The following is a 10,027-nucleotide window of genomic DNA, read 5'->3' on the forward strand; positions in this document are numbered from 1 at the left end:
TAAACATCCATAATTCAAACCAAATTAAAGTTAAATCATAACAATGGTTCATCTCATCCTAACAATATATAAAACTAGCTCAATATATCGAAATTACAAGAAGTCATATGTAAGTGGAAAGATATAACCCGAATTTTTGATAAATTGAGAAGACGAAGATGAATCCTGAAATATTGAATCTCTTTAATGGTTTCTTAATGAATTTCCACTTATGCTTTCTATTCTTTTTCCAAGGATCAAGTTTGAATCTTCACTTAATTGAATACTTGTAAGTCCCCTTGTATCCTCTCATAAAAGAATTATGAATTTTTCTCATTTGACAATTATAATTGATGAAAACTGGAGTATAATATGCAATATGTATGTTGCTGTTAGGTATTAGCAGAAGTTGAAAATTTGTTAAAATCACGTTCAAATTGATTTTCAAAAGAGTTTCAATCGATTAAGGAAAGTTATCTTCACGCGCGCATGTTTTTGTCTCTGCACAGCAGTTAGTCTTTTAGTCATAAGTCTCTTTCCTTGTATTCCATTGAGGAAAATTAAAATGCGTTGGAAAGATAATGCAAAGGGTTACAAGTTTTCTTAAAATAGAAATTTTCAAATTTGAACATTTACTATGTTAAAAATGGGTCTCAATCTTTAACTAAAAATTTCGAATATAACTTGTGCAATTAGAAATCGATTTATGATAATATTTTGATCATATTCCATCCCTTTTTGAATTCTAATTGTATTCAATTGACTTCTAGTAATCTTCAAAGTAAAGTTCCAAATCAACCTTCGAAAATTTGCAATTAGGTCCTCAACTTTTGTACTTCGTCATTTTTCGCTTCTTTCTTTCAATTCCACATTCAATTATTGAGTCTTTCTAATAAACGAAATATGCAATAAATTATGCTATAATTGCTTAAAAGAACTATTAAATGCCTCTATTTTTAGGTCCAAATAAGTGCATAAAATATACTTATCAAATATTCACAAACTTGAACATTTGTTTATCCTTAAACAAAACTATAACCTAACTTAACAAACACACAAACATGCAAAATGTTTTGGTTAGATAATATGGCCATTCTAGGCTATATTATTCTCTTTAAATCTCCCGATAATGGTCTTTAATTGTTTTATTTTATTCGATATAACTACCTCTAACAATTTTTATTTTACTGACAAGTTTATAATAGAAGTAGATCTGGAAATATTAAAATAATAAAATATTTATTTTAGTCATAGAAACCAAAGTCAAATAATAGACTTTGTAGAGTATGCTTCGAACCGTCTAATCTAAATCCCATATAAATTTCACATTTACCACTCAACCAATTCTCCCAATTTATTTTTTTTTTCAAATTAAATATACGATATATATCCATTTAACAATGGGTAGGCACAAACTTGTACCAGACAACTCCGGCCAATCAACCTTTGCCTTTTCTTGTTCCAGTTCTAGATCCAATTCATAACTTCTAGAATTCATTGCTTTATCCAGGGGCGAATCTAGGATTCGAAGTGAGCACGGGCGGTCGCCGATTGATCTTTGGTCACAATAAAATACTTAAAATTAAATATAACAATTATTTATGCTAAATGTGAATATATATGGTTTTTACGGCACTTGTTAACTAAATTCAATCTGGTCGAGCACTGTGTATTATTCATAATTCAAAGGAAGGTCGAAGGTTCGAAATTTGAATCCTTTTGTTTGCATTAAAATCACTATACTTGAAGATATATATTGTTACGCTTTGTGGTCACACGTCAAGGAATGCAATGATGGTCAAGTCCCCAACAAGCTTAATAAGAGGTCAAGGGTTCGAATACCTTTTCTTGCTTTAGTTTTAGCAAAAATCATTGATTTAGAAAAATTGAACAATAGATTGCTTTGAAAAGGAATTGAACCCGGAACCTCCCACATGGTTGTGGAAGCTTCAAACCAACCGCGCTAGAGGTAGAATTTGTACATGAAGCGACTTATTAGGTATATAATATAAAATTTTAGCCATCATCAACAAAAAAAAATTCCCTTCTGACGGATCCAGCACGGGTGGCCGTGGGGGCTCGCCAGGTGTTGAATCCACCAATGGCTTTATCCCTCCTCTGTCTTCTTCCACCCGCTGACCTGGAAATTTATCAAGAAAACCAATATTCTAGGGTTAATTGGTATCAGTTTATGTTAGTCTCTACATATATGGTACATTTGATAACATTTAAACTTTGTAGACGTAACTATTGACCAGCTATATACTTCAGTGCTTAATCATATATCGAAAGGCGAATGCTGATTATTATGTGCAGGCTCCGGTGATACTGCACCTTTTGTCATGCAGTCTGTAATGCAGGCTATACAAGTAGCATTACACACGCTGCAAAGAAGGTGTTACCTCAAGATTGAGCGAAGGCAGTGGATTTATAACTGAAGTCCTAAATTATTCTTCTGTTTTTTTTCTTTGGAGGAAATTGCAGTATTTGTCTTCAATCTATTGCCTTATCAGCAAATGAGTCTCTATTATATTTTCTTGGCATTTAAAAAAACTCCCAAATTACAAAATCAAACTTAAAGTCTGAGAGTCGAACCATTGATTTGGGTCCAATAAACTTGTCAATGTTTAGGTTTCCAAATCAAACAAACAGTTTAGAAATAGTAGATTCTAATTTCAATACTTAAAAATCATTTGAAGTCGAATTGAACTGTTAATATAATTAAGAAAAAAGAAAAACAAATCCTAAGTTAGAGAGTTTGGAAAGCTGCTTGAAAACTAAATCCTAATTAAAATACTTGCCTAATTGAATTATGATTTGTTTTCTTTTATTTTTTTATTTTATTTTTATTTTTAAAATTTTTTTTTTTGTGAAGCCACAAGGCAAGTGTTTTACAAGCCAAGGGTTTGTTTAAGACTCATAGCAAAAGGCAAGTATCTTTATAAGCGATGAATTAAAATTATATAGAGTGGGGTTTGAATCAGGGCCTTATTCTAACTTCAAATATGGGGCCTTTTGAATATTAAGCTCCAGTTCGACAGAAATTAAAAAATATATTAATAGCAGATTTTGATAAAATTTGATGGAATGTGTAGTTTAAAAGTTGTGGGTCCTATGAAATGTGTGGTTAAACTTAGTTGTTGACTTTTACTTAGAAAATAGTTAAATACAATTTAAAAATAATTAAACATAATCAGAAAAATTGGAAGACAAAATACAAAGCAGATTACATAACGCATAGAAGCATCAGTTTAATTAAAACATTAATCAATACAATTACATTGGAAAACTGAAAAAAGGGACAAATAAAATGAAACGCAAGAACCTAGAGAGAGAAATGAATATCATTGCCTTTAGCAGCAGCTCATTGGATACGTATAACACCCACCACGAAAGTATCAGAAAAAGTAATGACTGTAAATTTTAAAGAGAGAAAAGTGACATTTCGTTTCTTGCAAAGAAAAAGAGAAAAAATAATGGCGGGGAAGATAAATGGTCAAATTAATTATATTTAAAGAAAGTAATGGTTGGGATATATTTATATGATACATAAATGTATGTGATAGGTTTTATGCCATTTATATGAACTTTGCAGAGATGTTTGTATTTTCAAATTTTATTAGCTTCTTGTATTTGCATATGATAATTCTAATTTAAAGAATTTTGTAATTACAATCTTTACTTGTCGTCAACCAATCAATTATAACCGTACATAATTTGGGACCCTCTTTAAGTTGGGCCTTAGTTGATCGTCTATGCTACCTATAGTCAGGGTTGGCTCTATGTTTGATCAACTCGGATCGATGTTTGATTTTCGACATGGCAAGTATGAATTTGAATACTCCGCTTTTGAATTGCAACACCAAACTCTTGTTATGGTAGGCTTTTTGTTTGGAAGCTGGAGGAAAAAAGGATTTAGTTGTATTTTATTGCTCGTGGTGATAATTGAAGCAAATTTGGTACCCAAAGTAACCCTGTCAATATTTAGTAATTGAATTTACCCTAGTTGGGCTTTGTGGAAGAAGTGAAGAATTTTGTCGAATAATTTTTTGATCTCGAACACGCCACCTTTTGCCAGACTCTTTATTGTATTATATTCTCCTACTGTGTCAGAAATTATTTAATTGTAACCATGTAGTATACAACACATATTAAGATTGACCAATTATCCAACTTATTAGTTTGGTCAGGATAGATCCCTTGTAAGCCTTACTTTTGATTATAATGAATTTTCTAACTCTGTCCATGGTTTTTTCCAGTTGGGTTTCTGCATAAATCTTGTATTCTAGTAATTGTTTATTTTCATATTGCCTATATCTCACCCTTAATTGATAGCATGACAGAATGATGGAAGACCACACAATTGCACTCCTCAATTGCATCGACACCTCATACGGACAAATCGTGAGAATTTGGAGGCAGTTGCTGGAAGCATGCATTCTGCTGACTGAATAGAAACAGAAGCAAATATTAAGCAAATTGTTAATAGGGACACAATGGTTAGGTTCTGTATTTAGGCAGGACACACAATTGCTTTTGATTCTTTTTCAGTAGAATCTTCAAGATGGTGCACCTTTTGCTAGTAGGCATGGCTAAACATTTACCTAATAAAGTACTTGAGAGATTCGGAGGATGAGAAGAGTGGTAAAATAGTGTTAATGTATTTCAAGACCATGATTCTGAATGGGTTCAATCAATAATTGGAAGACGTAGGGGGTGCAAGTGATGGTTCATGGAACTTGTTGCCATATTGATTTGCGACATTTATGACATCTACAATCTGGAACACTTTGGCCTTCAATGTTGACACTGGAGGATTCAGCAACAATGTACATCGCTGGCAAGGTACGAGTACTTGAGTTTTAGTCTGAGAAGTAAAAAATGGTCAGATACACCAAGAGTTAATTTTCTTCTCCGTTCATTGCTCTTTGCTACTGAAGTTGTCTTATGCAGCCATATTTGAATATTTATGGTTACATCTAACTAAACAATTAAGTGTTTATCTTGATTATGTTGAAATACGTGATGAAGTTTCCCACCCTACATATAAATAAAGTCTCTTTTACAGTCTCACTCGAACAGGCATATCATCTTCTCTAGTTATTTTACTGACCTACCATTATCATTTAATATATTCTGGAAAAGGCAGACAACGTGTCTACAACAATCATCTTAATTCTTTTCAAGTCATAAGTATTGGCCTATGATTCATGTGGTCTTTAGTCATTGGGTAGTTAATCTATAAGATATTGTCAGTGTAATGATATGACTACAATGGAAATATGCTCTAAAAATATTCTATACTTGTGCCGTTAAAAGTCAATTGAAATGACAATTGGAAATTTGATTACGTTTTGTTTCTGTCATGTAATACTTTTTTTAAATGTTTCTCATTTTATTCATTTACACAGGGTTCATTTGTGTAAGCTCTCTCCATACCCACCCAGAAGCTTATTGGAATCTCATGTACCTTATGGCATCCTCCGCGCAGTATACAGTCAGTACTATTCGAATTCTTCAACTCCACTGGCAATATTGAGTTCCTCCCCTCGATACTCTCCAGCTATGTCACTAGCACATGCTTCTCCTGCGTCGAAGCAGTCCTATGGAGATTCTACTCCACAGTCGAGTGTAAAAGATTCGAGATATTTTAAGGCTTCATCAACTCATGGTCAAGATCAGTATGATACGCGATCACCCCAGAATTGGCCGGTCACGAACTCGACCACTTTACCCCAAACTTGACCTCCCTCAAAACTGCCAATCTGAGGTTGGGTCAATGAGGTCGGGACTATATGTCGTCATGCCAAGACTTTTTGACGACCTATGGGAACACAGATTCTACCCAGCCTATACTTCTGACCTAGCTAGATTCCCTTTTCGACTCAAACAGTGGTTGAATACTTGGAATGAAACACTATCTCCTTATCCTTGTAGGATAAGGATCACATGTGGCTAAGTCCTTCTAGGACTTTATTATCAGCACCTATAAATACATAACCCGGGCTCATTCTTGAGGTATGTTTTTCATTATTTCCAGTTTATAGCCTCACGCACTAAATTCCCTATCTGACTTAAGCATCGGAGGGGCGATAAGCACATACCTCGTTGCTTTTGTTTCAGGTATTGGAAGACCGCTTGTGTTCATCAAAGTTCAGAGTTCGATCATCAAGTTTGAGATCTTTCAGGCACTATTTTTTTGGTAGCATCATTGGCGCCATCTGTGTGAAGACCAAAAGCCATGGTCAATACACGTTTAGGTCTTCCTCCAGCAAGCTCATCCGTCCCGGATAAGCCTCCTCCTCCTTAGGAACGCCATGTCCCTCAAGAAGAATCGTCAGAGATGCCAACACCTCCTCAAGCTATTGTCACCATCGGAGCTTTCAAGGAACTTCGTCAGCAAGTTGCTATACTAACCTAATTGTTATGCCAAAGAAATTACACCCGTCACATAATCCAATCCTCGAAGGTGGTTTTATAGCAGATGCCAGGGCTCGAGTCCAACGTACAGCTCATGATGATGGCTGGGTTGGAACTTTAGGTACACCGCAAGTGGCTTCAGGTTCAAGGTCCGTTACAATGGACTTCGCTGAATTCCCTAAAATTATTTAAGAATGGATAGCAGCGGGTATGCAATAAATACTCGGGCTGCAACAAGATTCATCCCCAATATGTCGTTCACTTCAGAAGTTCTCTCGTATCCTCTTCCAGACAGGTTCAAGTATCCTCGAATAAAGGAGTACGATGGGACAGCCGACCCATCAATCATCTTAATGTGTACACCAATATCATGAACTTACAGGTTGCACTAGATGCAGTAATGTGCAAGGCCTTTCCTCAGACCCTCACAAATGCAGCTAGAGGTTGGTTTTCCACATTGGAACCCAACTCTATCGCCTCTTTCTCAAATTTGGCCGATAAGTTCTTCATTTTCTTTACACTCAACAAGCAAATTAGAAAGACAGCCGCATCACTCATGCAGATGCGTCAAGGACCCAACGAGGCACTACGTAGTTTCATGACCAGGTTCAATAAAGAAAGGCTTCAGATCCCTGATCTATATATCATTGCCACAATCTCAGCTTCGACATACGCCATTAAGTGTGAAGCATTCAAGATGTCCTTGTCTAAGACCCCACTGAAGTCAATCACCGAGCTACTCACACGAGCTGAGAAATACGTCAATATCGAAGAAACCATGGCCCCAAGAAGAGAAGTTTCCTCATTAGGAAAGTCTGATCAGAAAAAGCCGTATGAGTCCAATCTAAGATAGGATATACCTCAGGTCAAGCCAAGGCAAGACCCCTTCTCAACATCCTTTACCTTTTTGAACACCTCGAGATCCAATATTCTGATGGAGATCAAGGGTTCGAAGGAACTGAAGTGGCTTCCTAGATTGCGGTCTCCACCTGATACTCGCGACAAGAGCAAGTACTGTGATTTCCATAGAGATCATGGACATACAACGGAAGATTGTTTCGCCTTGAAGCGGGAGATTGAAGCTCTTATAAAAGGGAGATTTTTGGGCTTTTACATTAGCAATGACAAGTGCCCAATGAATAATCAGAACAGAGACAAGGGCCTAGAGGGTCTGGGAAACAAGCAACAAACCACAGGTACTATCAATATCATTATCAGGAGAATAACCTCGGGAGGAGATTCTAGCAGCGGGTGTAAACAATTTACTAGCAGCCTCCAATCATCTCAAGATCAGATCTTGTTTCTACAGAGGACATCACTTTTGGAACAGGGGACTTGGAAGGCATAGCATTCTCTCAGGATGATGCTCTGGTCATATCGGCCATCATCACCAACTTTGAATTCAAGAGAATTCTGGCAGACAATGGAAATGTAGCTAATGTACTATTTCATGAAGTCTTCGTTCAAATGGGGATCTCATCGAAGCACCTCAAGCCAGTCAAAACACCTCTCCAAGGATTTGGAGGTGGGGTCATCACCCCGAAAGATATTGTCGGGTTGCCTTTAACATTGGGGGACAGAAGGTAAACAGGTGACACAGATCACCACTTTTGAATTTTTCCGTACTCCAATGGCCTACAACGCCATACTGGGAAGACCATTGCTCAACAGAATTCAAGCTATTGTCTCAACTTTCCACTTGGCTATGAAATTTCCTACAAGTAATGGAATCGGGGTAGTTCGAGGTAGCCAAACAGTGGCATGACAGTGTTATGTGACTAGCATTTGAAGAATCAAGAGCGACGTCATGCAGGTTACAGAACTCGAGCACGAGCACAGGAATCATGACAAATTGTCTCCGGTGGAAGGATTGGAAGAGGTCGAGCTCGAGCCTAGCAGGAAAGTGTTAGTCGGATGGGAGTTGAATACAGTAGTCATGGCTAAACTACTGAATTATCTCTCCTGCAACATTGATATATTTGTTTGGAATGTTGAGGATATGCCTGAATTGACCCAGAGGTTGCAATGCACAGACTCAATGTAAACTCGAAGGCAAGACCTGTAAAGCAAAGGTAAATGCAGTTTGCACCAGAAAGACGAGAAGTCATAAATGAGGAGATTGCCAAATTTGTTAACGCACAGTTCATTCGGGAAGTACAATATCCCGATTGGCTTGCTAACATAGTTCTTATCAAGAAAGATAATGGGAAATGGAGAGTCTACATTGACTTCGTGGATCTGAATAAAGCATGTCCCAAAGACAGTTATCCTCTACCTCGAATTGAAAACTTTGTGGACAGTATATCAGGTCATATGTTGTATAGCTTCTTGGATACTTTTTTTCAGGGTATCACCAAATACTCATGGCGAAAGAAGATCAAGAGAAGACCTCATTCATGGCAGACTCAGCCATATATTGTTACAGGGTTATGCCCTTTGGACTAAAAAATGCTGGAGCAACATATCAAAGGTTGGTAAACAAGATCTTCGTCGAACTAATTGGGAAAACGGTCGAAGCATATGTGGATGGTATGGTGTTTAAAAGCAAACAGGTGAATAATCATGTCTCTGATCTTGAGGAAGTGTCTGCCACGTTACGAAGATACAGCATGAAGCTCAATCCTACAAAGTATGCGTTTGGGGTGGCATCTAGAAAGTTCTTAGGTTTTATGATCACACACAGAGGAATAGATGTGAACCCTGATAAAATCCAAGCTTTGATAAATATAGAAGCTCCTAAGTCCAAAAGGGACATTCAGAAGTTGACAGGTCGCATAGCAGCACTGAATAGGTTTGTTTCCCTGGCATCGGACATTTGTTTTTCCTTTTTCAAACTACTTAGGGAAAATAAAAGCTTTGACTAGAATGAGGAATGCAACTTAGCTTTTCAGGAGCTCAAACAGGCACTATCAACACCTCCAGTCCTTACCAAACCCGAACCCGATGGCACGTTGATATTATACTTGGCCATTTCCCAGAATGCAGTAAGCGAAGTCTTGGTAAAGGAAAAAGAAAGAGTTCAGCAGCCTATCTATTATGTAAGTAAAGTACTCCTTGATGCAGAAACATGGTATACACTTGCAGAACAGCTGGCCCTCTCTTTAGTAATAGCTGCCAGAAAGTTGCGACCGTACTTTCGGTCACATCCAATTGTGGTACTCACTAACAAACCTCTTAGACACATACTCCAGAAGCCAGACGTCTCAGAAAGATTGTTGAGATGGGCAATTGAACTTGGTAAATTTGACATAGAATTCAAGTCGTGACCCGCAATTAGGGCTCAAGCTTTAGCTGACTTCATAGCAGAACTCACTCCGAGGCCCCCGAAAACACAGGTTAAAGACCCTAGCATGACCTTGAAAATATGGGAGATCTTTGTAGATGGAGCATCCAATAGCTAGGGCTGGAGGGCCAGCGTCATCATCACCAGCCCAGACAAGGCTACAGAAATATAATTTGCTCTCAGATTTGAATTTGAGGATACCAACAACGAAGCAGAGTATGAAGCCATTATCATAGCCCTAGAACTTGCAAAAAGTCTTGAGTTAGAGCCTGTCAAAGTTTTTAGTGACTCATAGCTAGTGATCGGGCAAATCGAGGGGTCTTTCGAAAGAAAGGACGAGAAGAT

The 10,027-nt window shown here is 37.2% G+C and overlaps 1 protein-coding gene across 1 annotated transcript; it reads left to right on the forward strand.

Annotated features, from left to right (window-relative positions):
* Positions 1-7,333: 7,333 nt before the first annotated feature.
* On the forward strand, positions 7,334-8,164 carry LOC111376963. The gene is made up of 3 exons (XM_022999974.1): positions 7,334-7,595; positions 7,709-7,982; positions 8,071-8,164. Exons 1-3 carry the CDS (start codon positions 7,334-7,336, stop codon positions 8,162-8,164), a joined length of 630 nt encoding a protein of 209 aa, XP_022855742.1.
* The last annotated feature ends 1,863 nt before the right edge of the window (positions 8,165-10,027 follow it).

The sequence above is a fragment of the Olea europaea genome, unplaced genomic scaffold, assembly GCF_002742605.1.
Source record: "Olea europaea var. sylvestris unplaced genomic scaffold, O_europaea_v1 scaffold1588, whole genome shotgun sequence".
Lineage (NCBI taxonomy): Eukaryota > Viridiplantae > Streptophyta > Magnoliopsida > Lamiales > Oleaceae > Olea > Olea europaea.

Excerpts from the sequence above, each read along its gene's own strand:
- LOC111376963 (XM_022999974.1), top strand. The coding sequence starts at position 7,334 with ATGGAGATCAAGGGTTCGAAGGAACTGAAGTGGCTTCCTAGATTGCGG. Across the intron at positions 7,596-7,708 it reads AAACAAGCAACAAACCACAG|AGGACATCACTTTTGGAACA; the intron begins GTACTATCAATA and ends TTGTTTCTACAG. Across the intron at positions 7,983-8,070 it reads TTAACATTGGGGGACAGAAG|AATTCAAGCTATTGTCTCAA; the intron begins GTAAACAGGTGA and ends ATTGCTCAACAG.